A 21,365-nucleotide genomic window follows, 5' to 3' on the forward strand; every position below is an offset into this window, starting at 1 on the left:
AAAAGTAATTTCATTTGATCTGACCTGTGGTGAGAGATTATAACTTTAAATGTTGCCTTCTTCTCATCCTTCTATTTCCAATTATGCAGGGTTACGGCAACAGTGAAGGCTGACTTTTCATGACAAAGTACCATGTCCTTGTCACCTACGGATTAACTATGATAAGGACAAATAAGGCAGAAAATGTACTTGCAAGTATTTGCATTTTCTTTATACAGATCGAATAATGAGAAGAACTATGTCTACTCATACATAAGGAGACATCTGAATGCATCACTGACCACCAATTACTCTCAGGTGCAATCCTTCTTTTTATCTCCTATTCCTCCATTGTTTGTCTACCCCTCCCTATTGTATTTCTTAACATTGACCAACAGGTGGTGCCAAAGCATCTAGCATAAAAACAAAAGCTCTGATTTAGTTGCATGTTCTGAGCAGCAGTGTCCCTACTGAGGTTCATAGACCCCCAGCAGCACTTAAAAACATTTCCACGAGATCTCAAAGAAAATGTGGGAGAGCTTCAGATTATTGACGGGAAAGAATGAAATACTTCAAAGCAGTAGTGTAACTCAACACATAAAGTATAGACAGTTTACCACAAAACGTATTCTAAGGCGCATCAGTCATCCGCAGCAGGATGAGTAACGAATGGCGAGCCCTTGATATTAAAAGGTTATGATGAGTATGTAAAATTATGGCTACTATGAAATAGGAAAAACTTTATAGATCTCGCGAGGGAACCTTAAAATGTGACAGGAGAAGGGCAGTCTAATAAAAAAGCAGAGACATTTTATGATTCTCCCACACCACGCCGCTCCTCCGCTCCCTTCACTGGCTTCCAGTAACTGCTAGAATCCACTTCAAGACACTGGTACTTGCGTAGCCTACCATGCTGAGAATGGATCTGGCCCTTCCTACATCCAGGACATGGTTAAACCGTACACCCCAGCACGTGCACTCCGCTCTGCATCAGCCAAACAGCTCGCTGCACCCGCACTGCGAGGGGGACCCAAGTTCCCATCAGCAAAAACTCGTGGGTTTGCTATCCTGGCTCCAAAATGGTGGAATGAGCTCCCCATTGAAATCAGGACAGCAGAAAGCTTACACATCTTCCGGGGCAGACTGAAAACTCATCTCTTTTGACTCCACTTCAAGCGATAGAATTACTAACAAAGAACTGCTAACAGAGCACTTATATACTAATAAAGGACTGGTATATCTAAAGCCAGTTGAGTAGCACTTGAAATGTTTGGCTCTATGAAACCTTATGTACTTATATGATTCTGTTTTCTTCAAGGTTGTATCTTCCTGGTCGAATGCACTTATTGTAAGTCGCTTTGGATAAAAGCGTCAGCTAAATGCAATGTAATATAATGTAATTACATTAGGCTACATTGTAATGTAATGATTGATACAAAATGTGTAATAATATATTGCTCCAATACTAAGGTGTTCAATAAATAGAATCTCTTTGCCTTTTCCTTTGTCGTCAAGTTGATCTGTTATTGTGCTAATAGCTACTACATTAATATCTCAATGGGCTTTAACGGAAAATACAGCAACACTTTCTAACTCAGCCCTTTATATAGGAGGTAACACCATACAAAAATGGGACTTTGTAAAAATAATACAGAAGAGCGCAGGAGCACTAATTCAAAGAGAGACACACACACACCCTCAGGGCGTAAGAAACTGTTGTTGGGGAAAATGTCAATTATAACACAACGGTCAGTCCTTTAAAGGTCAAATGGAATAAGCCCAGAAATCCACTTCAATGTCCATACTTCACAAAGTCCAGGGTGCCAGTTGGCGGTGTTAAGGGATATCGGAGGTCAGGTCTGGATGAAGTGGGGTGGCCGATGAGTTAAGAGAGTGTAGTTTGGTGGGCTGCGGGTATGGTTTAAAAGATGAAGACGCAAAACCGCCATCTTGTTTTCAAGAACACAATAAATGACATTTGACTTCAAGAAATTCAGTGTCATATGCAAATTAGATCAGAGTGATACAATGTATGTGACAAATAACTAAAAATGTATGAGATTGCACAGGAAATAAAGAAATTAGAGTTAATTGATTATAAAGTAAACAGACATAAGGCTATGAGTAGAACTTCGATGAAAACATAATTGTGCTGTAAATAAGTGAATGAGAACAATGTTTACATTAAATAATAGCATTATATAGTATGTTTGACCAGCCTTATTTAAAAAAAGGTAGATATACCCATATTAATAGTTCAAAAACATTTTTAAGTATAGTTTATTCCGTTATTTATGAGAATAGTAAAGACTGCAGGGCCTTGTGGCAGTGGAAATGAAAAACATGTTGTGGAGCCGCTTTTTTATGGAGCTGCCTGCCAGAGAAGGAGCTGCTCTGGGCACTTGGAGATCCATGGGGAGGTAAGAGGTGTCGTCCATGATGGCTGATAATATGGCCATCATCTTTTTCTCCCCCATCCTCCTCTAGGGAGACCAGAGATACTCTGCGAGGCATGTTCTCACACTGTTAGATTTCTTGTAACCAAGATGTTTTTCATCCTCCTACAAACTTGCTCATATTCTTTTGCTGCCCTCTCCTTCTCCTAAGCCTTCCTCCTGAAACGGTTTCCGCCATTCCTGATATTCCTATTCTGCTTTTTCTGTACCCACCTTTGGCACTGACATATGCGACCTCTTTCTGTCATTCAATAACGGCTTCATTTCAGGGAAGACTAAAGGGACTTGTTGGAGAAACACTGTACCTCCCCAACGGACGTTATTTTCAGAGATGATGCAGTGTGTCAGGCAGACTGCATGTCCTCCCCTCGCGGCCCATTCTCCCCAGTCCTGTCTCTTAAAGCCTTGTCTGACCATCCCCTCACTCCATCTGCGGTTCTTTCATTTCCAGCTGACCATCCCCTCACTCCATGTGTGGCTCTTTCAGTTCCAGGGAGTCCTATTCTGGCCTGCAAATACAGTTTTAAATGCAAATTCCTTTCGTTTTCCAGATGATATCAAATTATATTTCGACCACTTGAGTAAATATTCAAGGGTCCAAAAGCTTTAGCGTGTTCTCTGTGGGGAGAAAAATCCTGCATAATGTGTTGACCATACAGTCTATGGTGTTGACACAGTAATGTGAAAAGGACTGTGTTGTTTGCTTTTTTAACACCACTTGTGAAGCTTTTGAGATCCCTCAGATTAATGTTTCTGTCAGACAGTAGCAGAAAAAGTTCATGGGATGCAGAGTGTTGGACAAAGATGACAAAGTGCAACCCACCATCTGTAAGGGACGTATATCAGAAGAAATACCCATCATCCTCTGTGGCACAGCTCCAACTCCATTTGTGTATTACTGACCTTGGAGCACATTATTAGTCATCATCATGTTTTTCCACACATTTGTTATGCTGATTTATTTTGTGTGTGTTCGTGTGTGTGTGCGTGTGCGCGTGTGTGGTTACTGTCTTCTGCTCCTAGTTGGTGAAGATTATGTTCAGTGTCGTGGAGGACTTGGAGGGGTATTAAATGAGGCTCGTATCATGCATCGCCTGTGTATGCCTCATGTTCCCTCTGCACATTTTGTGACCATGGATGAACAGTATTCATTATCATACTTTAGGGAGATGCAAAGATTTGTTGGAACGTAAGCAAAAATGTGACCACACAACATGTACATAGTCAAATTTGAAATAGCATTTCCTTAATATTTAAAAAAAAAAAAACCTGAATCCTTTCATTCAGATGATGGTGATGATTACTATTTTGCACCAGCTGAACACTTTATTATCATATTGCAAGAAACCTAAATGCTAATTTATGCTAAAATAGTGGTGTAATGATGTGGTTTAGCTAATTCTGAGAGCCAAATATGCAGCAAAAACCTCTGAAGGCAGAGAAAACAGAAGCAAATGAAATGCATGCAGGATGAATACAGTCTTCATACTCTCTAATATGAGCCACAGGCAATGTCCCTGATGTGCTTCCTCTCCTCCCATGTGAACAAGAGCCAAGTGGGGAGGATGATGGATATAGCTCCGCGAGGACACAGCGATATACAACACCATGCTTGACATGTTTCCACATGAGTGCAACTGCATCAGGTGGGGATGAGCATGACAGGTCTCCTTCCTTACCTTTTGCGCTCTGTCACTAACTGACACGACATTTCGTACCAACATGTCCCACCAGATGCTCCATCTGATATATGAAAATTAGAGAGTTGAATAATTCAGTCTAATTATACTGCCGCAAGAACTCATGCCAAAACTGTTTGTTTTTTTCCATTACTGTAAGATCAGGTGAAAACAAACTCAATAAGGGCAATGAGTCATACTCTGTGACTCATAGTTTTACATTTTATTTCAAAAATAAACAGGCAAATATAACACCATCACAAGACTACTTTTAGTTATATGTAGCTTGTTGCTAGCAGGGGGTAGATCAATATACATACCATGGAAAAGCCCTAGTGTGTGGATGCATTAGGCAGTGGATGACATGATTATTATGGCTCTTTTGCACGGGCCATATAAGCACTTTAGTGCAGCTTTTCACTGGCTGTAATGGATTCCGTTTTACAGTTCATTCAAGGGATGACTGTTACCTGGATTTTTACAAAATATTCTCACTGAACCTTTACCATTAAAACTTAACAACCTCTGACCACTGAGGTAGTTTGAGATATGGGCACCTGCAGAGCACCTTATGCACTGTGAACTACTGCTTTTCTCAAGTGGGATGTGTAAAAAAAAAAAAGCAGAGAATAAACATTACGGGATAGACAGATTATGAAAATCCAGTGGATTTTGTTTTCAGAATGAATGACATGATAAACTGTTCAACAGACCGTTTGAACGAAGGAGCGCTCATAGCACGGTGATTTATTGATATTTTTTTGGGACATATTTTCTGTAGGTAGGTCAACATCTTTTGGGGGGATGTATCTCGATGCTCCACTGAGCTGATCCTTTGTGCATGAAATGACTTGACATCCTCCCGACCACCGAGCGAGCGTGCGTGCGTGTTGCGTGCGTGCGTGCGTGCGTGAGCGTCCGTGGAGAGAGAGAGAGAGAGAGAGAGAGAGAGAGAGAGAGAGAGAGGGAGCGAGGGAGCGAGGGAGCGAATAAGCAACTTTGTTACCAGGCATAGCTGTGTCTCCTCCGGCACAGCGTCGTTAAACAGAAGCATTTGGCAGTTATGATTTATCAGCGTTTCTTTCATCCTCTCCGGTGCATTAAAAACGGCGAACATAAGCTTGTGTTTCCTCCTTCGTTTTGACGGATTAAAAATAAAAGAGGCGCTGAATTACAACCCAACGAGTGTTCATCTTCATCAATGTGCGTGAGGTATGTATGTCTACCAGGACTTGGTCAGAAATTAAGCTGACTGTTTGACGTCTTACAAGGCGTGCTTTGTCATGCAGAATCTCAGCTAACCTTCTTTACTTTACAAATATTTCAATTCAACTGATTTTATTTTCATTTTTATTTCTTAACAAGCAAACGTGATGTGGCTTCCCCTTACATTGGATTAAATCCATTGTTTCATGCTTATTTACAGCTTTGACCTTGCTTTTTTGATGTTTACATAGCTTGAGGAGTTGCTTTCTATGCTGCCTTGTTTAAGCCATTATAGAATCAGCAGCCACACAGCCAGAAGTGACCCTTGTGTTGGATAACAGCAAATTAACCTTTGACTTATGCAGGCTACAGCTTGTTGTGTGGAAGTTGCTTTCATTGCAGTCTGACTGTTTTACATCACCATGTGTCTTTTATTTCTAGATGACATTGAGGATACCTTAGCAGGACTGTGAGCTCGGCCATCATTGTGCACGAAAATGCATCTTTGGATTTCATATGTTTTGCTAAGTGCAATGTCAGTGTGCATTGTTGAGATGTTTGGCAGTTATGGAGAAATATGTCAACGACTGTGTGCCTGTGAGGAGAGAGAGGGCATTCTCACAGTGAGCTGTGAAAACAGAGGAGTTTCAAGTATCTCAGACATAAGCCCAGTGTACTTCTCCCAGTATCATCTGCTGCTAACAGGAAACCTTTTGAAAAAGCTATCTGCTAATGACTTCGTTGACTACAAAGGACTTACAATATTACATCTGGGAAATAATGACATATCTGAAGTGGAAGCAGGAGCTTTTAATGGACTTCAGGGATTAAAACGATTGCATCTCAACAATAACAAAATAGATGCCTTGAAGGAAGAGATTTTCTTTGGCCTTGAAAGTCTGGAATATCTACAAATTGATAATAATTATATCACCCACGTGGCGCCTAATGCCTTGAGCAGATTTCAACATCTGGAGGTCCTGATTCTAAATGACAACTTAATATCTTCTCTGCCAGTGAACATTTTCCAGTATGTACCCTTGACTCATTTAGACTTAAGGGGGAATCAGCTTAAAGTCCTCCCCTACTCAGGTCTGCTGGAGCACATGAACAGCGTTGTGGAGTTACAGCTGGAGGAGAATCCGTGGAACTGTTCGTGTGAGCTCATTGCTCTTAAAACCTGGCTCGAGAGCATATCATATTCAGCTTTAGTTGGAGACGTTGTTTGTGAGTTCCCTTTCCGGCTTCATGGGAGAGATCTCGATGAAGTTTCAAAACAGGAGTTGTGCCCGAGGAGAGCCATTGCTGAATATGAGATGCCCCAGCTGCCACATTTGAGCACCGATGCATACTATAGGACCACACCAGCTCTACTCCCAGCCTCCTTCACCTCATCTGCAATTGCACGGTCCTCATCAAGACCCACTAAGGGACCCCGCCAGTCAAGAAAATTAAAATCAAGGCCCACTGCTCTGATCTCATCAAACAAACCACAAAATTATGGGCAAATTATTTCATATCAAACCAAATCCCCTGTGCCTTTAGATTGCCCAACTGCCTGCACATGTAACCTTCAAATTTCAGACCTTGGCCTGAATGTGAACTGCCAAGAGCGAAAAATTGAGTCCATCTCCGACTTAAATCCCAAACCTTACAATCCCAAAAAGATGTATCTAACTGGGAATTTTATCCCTGTGGTGCGTCGATCAGATTTTATTGAGGCAACTGGATTAGATTTGCTTCACCTGGGTAACAATCGAATATCTCGCATACATGACCGAGCTTTTGGCGATTTGACACATCTAAGAAGACTATACCTTAACGGGAATGTGATTGACCATCTTACAGCTAACATGTTTTATGGCCTGGAGACTTTACAGTTCTTATACTTAGAATACAACATCATTAAAGAGGTGACTTCTGACACCTTTCAGCATGTTCCCAAACTTCAGCTTCTTTTTCTGAACAATAACCTCTTGAAAACGTTACCAGTCGGAACATTAAACGGCCTCACATTGGCCAGACTGAATATTCGGAGCAACCATCTCCGATACCTGCCGGTCAGCGGCGTGCTAGATCAGCTTACAGCACTGGTGCAGGTAGATTTGTTTGAGAATCCCTGGGATTGCTCTTGTAGGATACTGGAGTTAAAGATGTGGCTGGAGCAGCTTAGCACAGGCACGGTTGTAAACAATGTCATCTGTGGATCGCCTAAGAAGCTAGCTGGGGAGGATATGAGATACATTAAGACAACAAATGTCTGCCCTAATAACTCTGATATACTTGCCTCCATGATCCCACCCTCGGAAGAATCTTTTCCTGGCAGCACTATCACCATAGAAACATCCTTGGACTATGACACACAATACAGCGCCATTCCTTTATCTGTGATGATTCTAGCCCTTCTCCTCATCTTCATTGTGTCTGTGTTTGTGGCTGCAGGATTGTTCGTGGTAATGAAAAAGAGACATCAAAAGTGTCAAATAGAGCATAATAACTCCATGAATGCTTGCATTAGCTCTCTCAACATTGAATACGGCCTCTACAAAAAGGGATCCATTCCCAAAGTCAGAACATCTGCAGGACATGTATATGAGTTCATCCCACCTCCCGCAGAACCCACATGCAGAACTACTGCCCAAACCCCGACGGACAGCAAATCAGTGGATGGATTTAGAGACTTTGACGAGTTGAGCGGTGCTTTTCTGGGTAACTCGGATGAAGAGGCAGCCAGTAATGTAATAAGCTTGGAATACAGTGCCACTACTCCAGAGCCTCTTAACAAGTCCTCCATCCCTCACCGAGATGATCATGAGTGTTACTACAGAGATGTACTTGAACCTGACAAGCACACACACTACAGCAATACGTTACCATGCAGGCATGCGGCACGCTCTTCAAGTCTGTATACCTCAGACTTTGATGCAAGGAATCAATACGTGCAGCCAGACAGAATACAACAGACAATACTGTATTGTGCAGCACCAAGTACTGTGTATGTGGAGCCCAACAGGAGCGAGTACTGGGAACTGAAAGCAAAGCTTCATATTGATCCAGACTACCTTGAAGTTCTGGAGAAGCGAACAACATTTTCACAGTTTTGAGAGATCTGACACCTGGGCGGTCAGATCGGATGCATTGTTGCAATGTTTCTATTTTTATCAGGAATCAGACCCTGTTTGAAAAACAGGCAGAACTATTTCATGACATTTATAAGTACAATGCAATGTGACCTAGACTATATGCATTTCTGGACATTGTGTGTTACAGCATTGAGTAACAAAGTGGAACACTTCTCAGTTTAAAGTAACCCTTAACCCCTGTGGTATTCAACAGTTTGATCATTTGTAAATATCAACCAGAAATGATTGGGTTTTATGACTCATCCCTACCTAAAATACATCCTAGAGCTGTTTGATTGACCATAATGCGAGACCGAGCTTTTTTCTCTCAAATTAGCTGCATTATGATGTCAATGAAGTGTGCAGATAATGTTCTTATCCCAAAATAACTTAGATTTGTTTAACAGTTATACCCATGGCTACAAAATTGAACAAATCAAATTCATTTTAACAGGAAATGTATCTGTAAACATTAATTTGACCTACGTGTGTAGGTGTAACAAAAGACGCATCTGTTTTATACCCTGAAATTGTGCTCCAGTAAAAAATGTAGTCACACATTAGGGAGGCACTTTTTCCTCCCGCTTGCACAGCTCTGGGATGATAATATTAAGTGCATGAGGTCATAAAAGTAATTACAATTTAATATCTCAAATCACAGATTATGAGACCAGTCAATGCTCTCTTGTTGCAGATTTGTAAGAGATTCATTAATATTTCCTAAAAATACACTGAACAAACCTAATCTGTGATGAGAGCCTCCCCATCTCCAAACCAACTACAATTGTGGATTATGGACACGTGTTGCTCTTTTATTGAATTACATATCAATGCATTGTTTTAATCAGAAATGTTGCAACTAAAAGATTATAATCAAAGTTGTATTCAGATGTACTGTAGCTGTACTGGGAGCTTTAAAGATCTATATCATTTGTCACAAACCTGTATGCTCTTGCAAACATACAGCTTGAAAACATACTTGTTGAGAAAATGTAATGTGTCTTTATTTATTCGTACCAGAACCAAAGCAAAAGAAAATCGTCTCATAACATATGCAAAGTTTGACACTCACAATACTACATTTCTGTGTTTTATTGTAAACTGACAACCTTTTTTTACGTCTGAATACACTTACAAAAGCTATCTTCCAGTTGCAACATATTTGAGTAGATTGTCAATACAATATGAGTATCTTCCTGCTCCTGTCGAAAATTAAACTGAAAATGTTTCAAAATATTTTAAATGATTGCACATTTTTGTACAAAGGGATATTTATTTTTCTTCATTTCATTGTATTTTAAAAAACTGCACTATTGACTTCTAGAGGTTAACAATGATGTCACTTTATAAAATGCACAATATGGTAACATGTGCGTACTGTATAGCCATAGAAGTAGGTATGATAGCTGTGTAGGTAAAAGTACTACATGTTAAATCATTATGCGCTATGCATAGCTATGGAGTTAACTCAGACAATCTTTACCAAATGCAAACAGCCTATCCTCTCAGTTGCTCATTAACATGATATTAAAGCATATTATCAAATGTCGTAAATCTTTATTTAAAAGGGAACACTCAGAAACTCCTCAGAATATTCACATTTTGGATAATAGTTTTTTTCTAAGACTTCATTAATGTTTAATTTAATGTGTTTAAAGCAACATGCTGAGAGGATGTGTGTGTATTGCATCAAAATGAAAAAAACAATTTATTTAACATTGTTTCATTTGTGTGCTTGGTTGCATGAAATCTGGCAATTTGACTGCAATTAGCTGTCTCGTTCTGTCTCACTAAGAAGGGATTGATGGTGTGTGTAACAAATGCATAAAGGTCTTCAAGAGCTAATAGATTGAGAAGAACACCGAATGAATGCTTGAATGGATAGAGGCGTCTTTATGCACAAAATGGTCTATGCTCTAAGAAAATCAAAGCACATCATCCAGTCCTAATGCAGTCAAACACATTTCTGGGTCAATAGTGTAAGCACAGAAATGTGACTTTCCCTAACAGTTTAATACACAGTGTACATTCACCTCATATGCAGTATTATGCCCTAAACCTGTCATCTTTACTCAGCTAATTAGAGGATATGTGTATCTGGACTGTGTCTGCATGCCACCAGATACACTGCAGCATTAGTCATGCTTTTTATCAAGTATACAGTCTCGGTGGGTTGCCTTTTACAAGTCCACAGTCATTTTGTGATTATTTCGTCATTTGATCTGTGTCTGCTATGAGAACAGTTATTGGAATTAAAATGAAGTCACCACAGTGCAGCATGATGTTAACCTGCAGAGATTTGTACTACATGTAGGATTTCTTTAAATCAATATATTGGTGTAAAGTTAGTGGTGAAAACACTGTAAACCTGCACAGAAAGTTACACACACAATGTTTGTATTCTGAGCGGTGTCCAACATTTAGTTAATTGTTTTATTTCTTTAAACAATCGCTTTTTTATAAATGCTTGGTACATTTTGTGAAACAAAAGGAATGCAACAGAGGACAAAATAGAACAACACAAATACTAATAACTTAATTTTCCAGGGTTGATGGAGGAAAATCCAACATCTTTAACATTTTGTTTGTCATGATGTTTCTTTCAATCTGTATGAATCTTGAGAAGGCAGCTGTGTAATGGAACACAGTATTTACTGTATATAACAGACATTTGATATATGTTTTGCTCTTTCAGCTTTTTGTTATCAATGACCGATATCTGTCACATGTGAGAAATACTGATAATCCAAAAATATGTTGAATTGAAATGTGACTGTCCTGTGTATGTGAACAAATGTTTAATTTGCAAAAAAAGAAGAGATCCAGACAGTGTCTTATTTGACCCCAATTTTTTTACGTTTGATTTTCTTTTTTTTCATACGAAACACTGCTTTTTTCTATGTCAACCTCAGATCTGTATATAGAACACTTCATCAGCATTTCCATACAAACTTAAATTAGATCTGAAAAGCAAGAATCTGGTCTCTTACTGTAAAAAAAACACAGTACAACTAGGATTATGTGGGGTAAATATATCTACATTGTGCTGTTTCTTTAGTTGTTAGCTGATGAATAAAAGATATGCATTCGTTTGTTATACCCTGGTTTCTGTGTTCCCTTCACCCTCTAAACAAATGGTGTGTGAAGTAAATGTCATAGTGCACAGAGAAGACAGCTTTGAAAATATTGCAAAGAAAAACAATGGCCTTTACTACAATTATAATATACAACTCAAATGTTCAGATCAAGCCATTGTCATGGTTTCAAATAGGCAAATGGGATATATCAAAAATGGGTGTGTTGCATAATCAACGTTGAAGTGGCACAGATAGTACTGTGTGGTGTCTTAGCTTCACTCAGAACCACAATGTTGACACGTTGACTAAGAACTCAAACGATCAATTCTCTCATGTATAAATGAAATGATTATCTGATGCCTACAGCGTTCAAGCAGATGCACAAATAACATTAGCAGAACAGGCCCAGGGCAGTGTTACAAAAACTACTTTTCAAAATATGAGTATCTTGTACTCTTTAGATTCTAAATGTTTGTTCTCAAGCATCTCAAAGCAACAAAGGATGTTTTGTAGTGTTATTATTGGTGTGTTTAAAGGTTGGGTAAGGATATGTGACCTTACTGTAACTGTGCAATATGAACACATCTTTTATGCACATGCTACCCGACACTTGCATACATAGCAGTATCCATGGAAACATCCAATTACCTGACACAGAAAAAAAAACTCAGGAGCAAAAATATACTGCGCTGAATGTGAACTCATTTGTAACTCAGCTCTCTGACATGTGTGTTTGTTGCACGTCCTAAATTGTAAACATTGTTTATGAAAGACTCAAGCTGAGTTGCAAGAAATGCATACATCTGAATTGTATTTACTTGTGAATTTGTTGTTGTATTCTAATTTTAATAAGACAACAAAGCACAGTGGATCACCTTTGACTCAATGTGTTTGTCAGATTGATGGTGTTATGTTGCTTAGCTGCTTGAAGACCCCAATTCAGCTAGGGAGAGGGAAATTAGGGCAGATCTACATTATGTAATCTTGAATAGATGTGTCAGGCAGTGTGAAGACGGCACATGACTGTAAGAATTCACCAAGGGAAAAAACCTTTACTATTTGCATCAGGCTTACAACATTGTAGAAATACCACTGACTTAAACAACCTTGATATGTCTATATATTTCTTTCCTAGCAAAGAGCACAATCTCACATCTGGCAACATATGTATGTCTTCCAGTTGTTAGTCTCAGTCTGTGTTTCTGTCCCTGAAGCTTTTTTTGAGTCTTCTGTTTTCCTTTGCAGCAGTTCTCTCGGTCTCTCTCCGTCGCCCTTTCTATGTGTGTGTGTATGTGTGTGTGTTTGACTGTGTGTGTCTGGGTGAATAAATTATTGACTCAGAGTGTATTCATGCCTGCCTCAAGGACTTCAGCCAGCCAATGGGGCATACCTTTATCTTTTTCTTTCGTCTTTCAACGTTTTTGTTCCGTCCTACAACTTTCAGGCAAGGTAAAAGGCTTCAGTAATAATTGATGCATTACATCTTGAACATAAACTGACATTCATGTGTGTCCAGTGTCCTTGAATATGTTGTATGTCGTGGTAAGGTCCATCATTTTAGATTGATATGAAGAGAAATGTATTGCTGTTGGGGTAGCGTGGTATTTACTTAACCCAGAAAGGGGGATTTGGATCCGAGATGTGCTAAACTTTGCCAGTATATTTGCAACAACTAGAAACAGTATGTGTGAGACACACTCATATGTATGAGGGCTTATCCAGGCTTATGACTGCCAACCTGAGAAAAGTAATAAAATCCCTCTTCATCCTCCCATATACACTAAACATGAGAATAATATTTCACATCAAGAGAAAAGAAAAGCTTTGGCAAAAGGTGAAATAAAATGCTGTGTTGTGAATACAGTGAATTGATGTTTATAAGAGGCTTTCATAGCTGGAGTGCTCTGTATTACAACGTCAGTCTGTTGGCTGTATGCATAATTTCCTTCTCTGAGATTTTCCTGGCAGTACCCAGACAACTAATAATAGTCACCAATTCAAAATTATCCACTTTGAATACAATGTTGTCCCTCTTTCAGTCACTGGCACACTATAAAGCTCATATTCTGCCTGCAGAGTCACTCATCTCACATTAACCTCCAGTCCGTGCCTGATACGCACCCACTTTTTATCATCTCGTTTTCCTCATGGCTCTTCAGCACATCAAGGGCATGTCCGTCTCTGTATCTCGCCGGACTTGCACGCTTTAGCGTGTAATTTATAGTGCCAACAAACAAGCCTCGATGGACAACCTTACCACATTTGTGAATATTTTGTAAAATGTGTCTTTACACATCTAAAATATGTTTCTTGTCTCGTGGTGGGTTTATTTATAAATGCGGCTCACCAGTGATCCTCGGCAGGGTCTCTTCCTGGTTTGAAAACGATTGAACCTGAAAGGGCTCTTTTTTTCCTTATTCAAATGAGAGAGGGAGAAACACAAATCTCAAAATCAACGCCAAAATAAAAATGACATACAACAATTTATAGTTTGTATTATTTTATACAATCTTTTCTTAGTGATATAATTTCACTCTCCACATAAATCTGACTTGGCTGTGAAGCTTTTGAATCAAGTACTATGAAGTGCGAGTGGACTATTACAGATTGCCCATGTACTGTGTCATCCTGAATTTAAATGCAGCTATTGCCGCACTGTTGCACATTTCCTTCATCTCTTCCCTGACATCTCTCACAACTGAACCGTCAGCTTTAAGAAGGAGACTAACCACTCGTCTGAAAATGTTCAAGTGTTCAGTTTGTTCTGACAAGTACAGTACAGCTGATTAAACCTTTAAATGGGGGAAGAGACTTAAGTATTATTCCCCTAAAATATTCCCTATTGAGTATTTCTTTGAAGGCCATAATTACAAAGAAAGAGACATTACATGCTGTACTAAATGGCCATGTTACATTACTTTAGTCCCCCACACGCCGACATGCAATTCATAAGTGTACTGTATGTGTTGTGGTTTATTCCTTATTGTGGGCAATGTTACATCAGATTGATGATGTGAGTAAAAGTGATGCCAGCTAGGCATGGAAAAGGTGTAAGAAAAGTGTAAGGGCATAATCTCCGGGAAATGTAGGGACATGTTTAATTTGATGATTTCTTAGCCATTTATTATTACTTCACGATTTTCAAGATTGTTATAGATTCCTGCAACAATATTCTTGTGAATTGTCATTGTTGAAGTACCCATAGAGAGATTGGAAAAGATTGGATGTGATGTGCCCTGAAATACCACCATTGAGCATACTTCAGAGGTACTTTACATTTAACTGTAGATGTGTGTTCAAAAGTTAGATGGTTTGAGAGAGTTGTTCACCTATGCTGTAAGAAACAAAATTCACTTTATCCTGGATCAATTCCCCCTTTAAATCAATCTTTTTTTTTTGGGGTGGGGGGGGGGCAGGGGGGAGTCCATAAATGGAGTCTTGTCATGTCTTAATATAACTTGATTACTCACTACACTTTGGCCATATGAGTAAAAGCCATTTTCATGTTAATGTTTTTTTGGAAATGCAATATGTTTTGCCTTGGAACAGTGTCAGATAAATAATGTGCCACCTACTGAGCAGATACGGATGTGGTTTCTTGCTCAAGGAGACTTAATCAGAATAGACATGTGAGGACACAGGACAACCCAGATGCCCTCATCACAGCAAATCCTTTTGGCATCTTGTTCGGTAACTTGACCACCGCACAGGACAAGGTTTATAAAACTGTAACATCAACCCTGACATGTCAGACACAGGCTATATCCACTCTGATCACTGTTCTCTTAAGCTGTCTCACAGAACCGTGTAAAAACCTATTTCAGATTTAATGCATCTCAGAACACCCAGGAATAAATATTTATGTACACAGCATTGTCTACAAACACCAGTAGACAAACTTTCCTCTCTGTTTTCTTGGTGGCAACTCAGACACAATTATATTTAAACTTGAATAAAACTTTTTAAGCAGTACATAGTTCAAGGCATTGCAAGACTCTCATTTCATACTCGACTCTCGTGACAGGCTGCGAGCTGCTGTGTTTCCTAAAAGCACTTTTCTGTGTTTCTGTCTCTGTGCACTGAAAGTATCCTTGTGGGATTTACAACAAGCTACAATGGATCCAGACAGATGGCAAGGTGGGGGTGTTGGGTAACCATCTTCTACACCCCAGGGAGCACTGCTGTCAAACAAATGTCTTCACCCAGAGGTTTTTTAGTTATAATATAATAAGATCCTGACTTTGATGCTCATTTTCACAATTGCTCAGACATCCAAAAAAATGCAAAAACAGTGTTGAAGTCACATCCTTGGTTCTCATTACAAAGTTTATACATGCACTCCCTTTTTAATTATATTATGGTTGTGCCAAAAGCATCTTTCTATCCTCTATGAAAGCATCAGGGCAACAAGGCCATCGGGAATTTACATAACGTTAAGTAGCAAATAGGTCATGAATTGTATTAATATTCAAAAAGCAACACTTCAAAGAGGGGTAACTCAATGCCTCAGCTACATTTGACCATTCATATCTCTCCTCATTAACTACACTGGGATACATTATTTGCTGAAGGCAACTGCAGGCAGAAGCAAGTGCATCAAAAACACTTCTTTCAAGTTTCTCCTTATGTTAAGTATTGTTACACTTCACAATTCCTAACAAGCCAAAAGACTGAGAAGTCTGTGTGTCAGCTCTGGTAAAGCTGATGAAGCTTATAACAATGTATGCGAGACACTACTTCAGTTGTTTACTGTTGACTGGATAATTGACAGGCTATTGTTGGTGGACTGCCAAGATTTCCCAAAAGACATGTCAAATTTGTCCAGCCAACCACTTATAAACTTCACCAGTTTTGACAAGGATTGTTCCACATTGCTACAAACAAAGACTTATGCCTTTTGAATATTTGAAGTGCCATAATGAAGTTTAAAAAACAACAAAAACAAAGTGATGCTTTTAAGTACACTAGGTTTTGTAACTATAAACTACACCAATGTGCCTAACCTAGACGTTATCTTTTCAGTGATCCACTGCAAACTAGCTAATGTTACTATGATAAAACACTAAACTAAAACAGTGGTAGATGATAAGTATTATACTTGCTGAACATCAGCATGTTACCATTATCATTGTGTTGCCACACTATAGTGTTATTTAACTTAAACACTGTTGAACTACTCGTATGCTAAGTCTGATTCTGCCATGCATTCTTTAAACAAAATGATGCTAAATGAAATCGTTACCTGTGTTATCGAAAATAAATGTGAGATTGTCAAGCTGGAGCAAGGCACACCATTTATTGTATACCTATTTATCTTTAGAAAAAAGTTAGGATATAAAATACTGACATAAATCTAAGTGAAGGAAAAAAACTCAAATGTGCTTTGCCCTTACCCAGCACAAGTGTAATGACAAAAAGCTGAGGTTAGCACTAAATTGTTCATAACACATCCAAAGAGAGAGCGACCAATCCCTGATGAATGTTGAGCACAGCTGTATCTGCACACACAGCACAGCAGCTCAGGTGACTGCACACACTCAGTCAGTCAACACAACATGCAGAGAAGAGAAGAGAAAACCCCCTTTGCGTGTATCCTAGTTCTAAAGGCCTTGATTAAAACATCAAAAAGGTTGTTTCTTATGTTCATGAAACACAAAGCAAGCTGCAAACTGACAGATTTCTTTGTAAGGACTGAAAGGCACGTTTTGTTTGCTGTATTGTCACAGAAGAATGTGATCTTACCACAACAGGCCAAGACTGTGCTACAAGGATCCTTGAAAATACAGCACATTCCTGTGGCAACACACTCAGGTGTGAGCTAAGTGATCGCCCCTCTGGAAAGCATAAACAATAATATTTGCATATTGCGTAACAGCAGAGCCACCTGCTGCAGCTGAACTCCCTGAGCAACCTCCTCAGAGCTGTCCTGAGTTAAATATATATATAAAAAAAGGTAAGAGATTTAAAGTGATGTTCAAATTAGAAGAAATTCTTTAACAATGTGTGATAAGTTAACAAATCTATCCCCAAACTGCTCTGCGACAAGAAACTCATAAGAATGTAAGATGAATTATTCAAAGACACTATTTTAGATTTCACAATGTCTGTTAATAATTAACCACATATCCTGCATATTTGAAAATACCTGGGTTTCTGTAGAGGTTTACATGCATATTTATAGTATATTTTTATTAAAAAGTGAATGAATCCAACAAAGCAATCCTGCAGAAAATAATAACATAAAAACTAGAACTGCTTGTCCTTTTCTGTCTGTATCCTTCTAAATGTCATGCAGTGAGACACACCAGACCCTTCAAAGATAGAGATCCGTTCCTACAAGATGTGACACTCATGCGACCAGATTACGACAATTTCGCTCCCACTTCAATCAGAGTGTTGATTGTGATCCGGATGAGGTTTTTCTTTATCCATGGGGGGGGGCTCTCCCACTGGTTACAACACAGTTAAACTCCTCACCTAGCCACTGGCTACTACATCAAAGCAACATCCACCCGCAGGAAAACAGTCAAGCATGCATGCATCCCTGAAGGTCCGTTGCTATAGCAACTTATACCATTGCTTGTATGGTCTCACACTAATGTTATTATTAGGACAGAAGCATATTAAGTATGTTAATCAACCCAAGCTTTGCTCTTACACAGCAACACGCTCGCTGTGTTTATTATGGTTTACAGATATTCCATACAGTCTAATAAACCTCAATATAATGTGCATTAGATTTATTTTTATTTTTCTCTTAAGAGTATGTAGATTATGGTTTCGTTCAGATTATCAATGTTTTAACATGTGATTTCTTCATGCATGTATGTATACTGTATATGTGTATTTTTCCCATTCCCAGGAGACCGCATTTCTATAGCACAGGATGGTGGCAACATCAAATATTCACTCTTGGATTTACCACACTCGAAATAAGAGCGTCCTTGGGAGTCTGACATCTCCTGTATAATTAAGTTGTCCGGATTAAAGCAGGAATGGAGCCTATAATCAGAAGCAGGATACGTTGAAAAGCAATAAGCCACAAAGAAATTATTAAAACCCCTGTCTGATCAGAAGGTCCCGTAATGCGTCAATCCTCAGGAATGAGGTTAACCACTTGGGGTTGCCATACTGTCAAATCCATTAAAAATGTGGTTTTGACAACCGCTGAAACCTACATTGGCTGAAAACTGAGTATAAGCTGTGAAGTGAGAGAGAAAGACAACCATTAATGTCCTTCATTTGAGTGTCATTGATTTGAGTTTATTTCTGCAAATATAAAAGGATATGTCTGATACTAGACCGCTTGTTGAAGTGCAGTTTCTCTAGAGACTTGACATTTCTGGGTAACTTGAAATAGCTACTGTTTATGAATCTTTTTCAATAGGAAGCATCCTTGCTGTGCTTTTCTTCTGTGCCCGGAAATGTGTCCTTTCCCTTTGTAAACCCTCTCATTTACTGTCTACTTTGGCTGTTTAAAAGCTGAGCTCCAATTTAAAATGTTCCAATCAGTGAAATAGCAGCACCTTGAAACCTACTGGCACAGGAAGAAATGTTGTTAATGTCGCTTCTTACCGCTTCTGTCAAAATGGCTGTTTGTCAGTGTTTGTCATGAAGTGGGTATGATTCAGAAAGGCAGTAGTCCTATTTGATTAAATTGAGTCTACTCTGTTAAGGAATAAGAGCACAATACATAGTCACAATCACCATCTTCTTCACCCCCCCACCATACAATCATGAAATGGGAACGTTCTACAATATTGTGCAGCAGAGCATAATGTTTTTGCAATGTCAAAGCAATGTGAATGTACTGTAAAATCCATCAATTATTCATTAAAAGGAAGTTGGAACATTGGAAAGATTTTAAATTTCTCTAGCCATTTCATCAACTGTCTTCCCCAGCATGCCTCCTGATTCTATAATGTAGTAAGGACAGAATTCATTTCCGAATATATGTGTGTGTGCGTGTGTGTGTGTTAGTGTTCAGCTTTAGCATCTGTCTCTATATTTACCTGATCCCTCAGTGTTCAAGAATGTGTTATTAATCATTACGCAATAGTTAACCCATCACTTTGAATTTGTCTACCAGGGTTACTATAGGGTCTAATTGCTGACTAAAATATGAACTCCCATTAGGCAGAAGATGGTTTCCGTGCACTTAAAAGCAAGAGATGTAGTGGATAGGTTTAATACAGACTCATGGGTTTCCTGTGCATCTCTCCGTGGAACCGCATCAAGGAAAACCCCGTCTTCATTTCATGAGACAAATTCTGATTATGCTGTCGCAGTATTTTGCAATTCTATCTTGCACTTAATGCATAAAGGTTTTATGTAAGAGGCATGTTGGATTAAACTTTTATGGTTCGATGTTTGTACCACTTCCTGATGTTGCAATTCCTGCATCAACTGTCCTGCTTCTATTTATGACAGCACAAACACAAGAAATTACCAACAAAAAAAACCTAGAAATGTGTCACAAATCAGGTCTTAAAGTCTCAAATTTACTGCCAACAGCATATATAGCGACATAGTCATATAAACAAGAAAGATACATGTCTGTTTAATTGATGAGCTGAGAATGTGGAAGGCAGGAAAAACATAAACATTTTTGCGGTGGGCATTTGGGGAAAAAGTACATTTAGTGTCTCACCACAGCACACTGATCTACATGTGAAGAATACATGTAGCATTTTGAAATAACTCATTAAATTTAAATTATAAGGAAGGGAGACAAAAGTCATATTGAAGTGCTATCATCTTTGGAATATCTTAACACTCAAATATCAACATAAAAATATACGATTGTTCTTATTTCGAAGTAATTTATGACATTATGTATTCATTTATTTGTAAACCTGTTCCTTAATTCATTTTTTTCTTAATTTTTTTTTAGCAAGTTGTAGATCCTTGTCAGGCTATACAACTTGATCGATCTCACACTGCCATCCTGCCCTTGGTATCTTTCTGGTAGTCACTCAAGTATCTTGAATATGCTTTTTAATTTAAGATTCTGCAATCGTTTTTTTCTCATACTGATATTCTGAACAATCTGTGCTATTGTATAAACTGTAAAGTGTCTCTACTGTAGGCTATTTTTATTATATGTACAGCACTTTGGCTCGACCAAAAATCGTTTATAAATGTGCTATATAAATAAAACTTGATTTGATTTGATTTTGAATAGCTCTGTACATATATTATCCGCTCGTGCACTGAGCTAAATGCGCCTAACAAAAGGATGTAATTGATCCATGCCAAAATTGCACTCCTGATCTAGCTCATTCTCATCTTCACCCATCCTGCGGAGTAAGCATCCGGAATTCTCATATGTGTCTTACTGAAAATGAAATATACTGACTAAGCTTTTGTAAAAGATAAAGCGCAAATTAATGAAGCACAAAACCTGATCCCATTTGAAAAATACATTTAATAAATAACTGAATCTACAACCTCAGATCCCTAGACCTCGCCAAAAAAAATCCAAATGGCATGCATATATGATAATGATGCGGCTGTAGCTTAATCTAGGTTTGAAAGAAATTAGAAAAGCAAGCTTTAATGTTAGCTATAGTACAAGATAGCATCCGTTAGCTGATTGGTATATTAACCTAATTTTTTGTTTGAAATGACACACTGTTTAAACCCTGGGGGCGGCAAACAAAGCTTGAGTGGCTACTCTGTCAGAAATGCAAGAGAAGTTGCATAACTGCAGCGCGCCCACACAAAATATAGGCTCATTGTTTAGAAGGTACAAGCTTTGATGTCCAAATGTAGGCCTACATGCATCGTTTCCAAATTTGAATATCCAGCATGCTAGATTACTCCTGAATTTACATGATTATGGAA

At 38.7% G+C, this 21,365-nt stretch overlaps 1 protein-coding gene across 1 annotated transcript; it reads left to right on the forward strand.

The window, feature by feature from the left end:
- Positions 1-5,788: 5,788 nt before the first annotated feature.
- Positions 5,789-9,688, forward strand: slitrk5b (SLIT and NTRK-like family, member 5b). Its single transcript, XM_010773536.1, has one exon. It carries the CDS (start codon positions 5,818-5,820, stop codon positions 8,422-8,424), a length of 2,607 nt encoding a protein of 868 aa, XP_010771838.1. The 5' UTR covers positions 5,789-5,817; the 3' UTR covers positions 8,425-9,688.
- The last annotated feature ends 11,677 nt before the right edge of the window (positions 9,689-21,365 follow it).

The sequence above is a fragment of the Notothenia coriiceps genome, unplaced genomic scaffold, assembly GCF_000735185.1.
Source record: "Notothenia coriiceps isolate Sejong01 unplaced genomic scaffold, NC01 NC01_scaffold00012620, whole genome shotgun sequence".
Taxonomy (NCBI): Eukaryota; Metazoa; Chordata; class Actinopteri; order Perciformes; family Nototheniidae; genus Notothenia; species Notothenia coriiceps.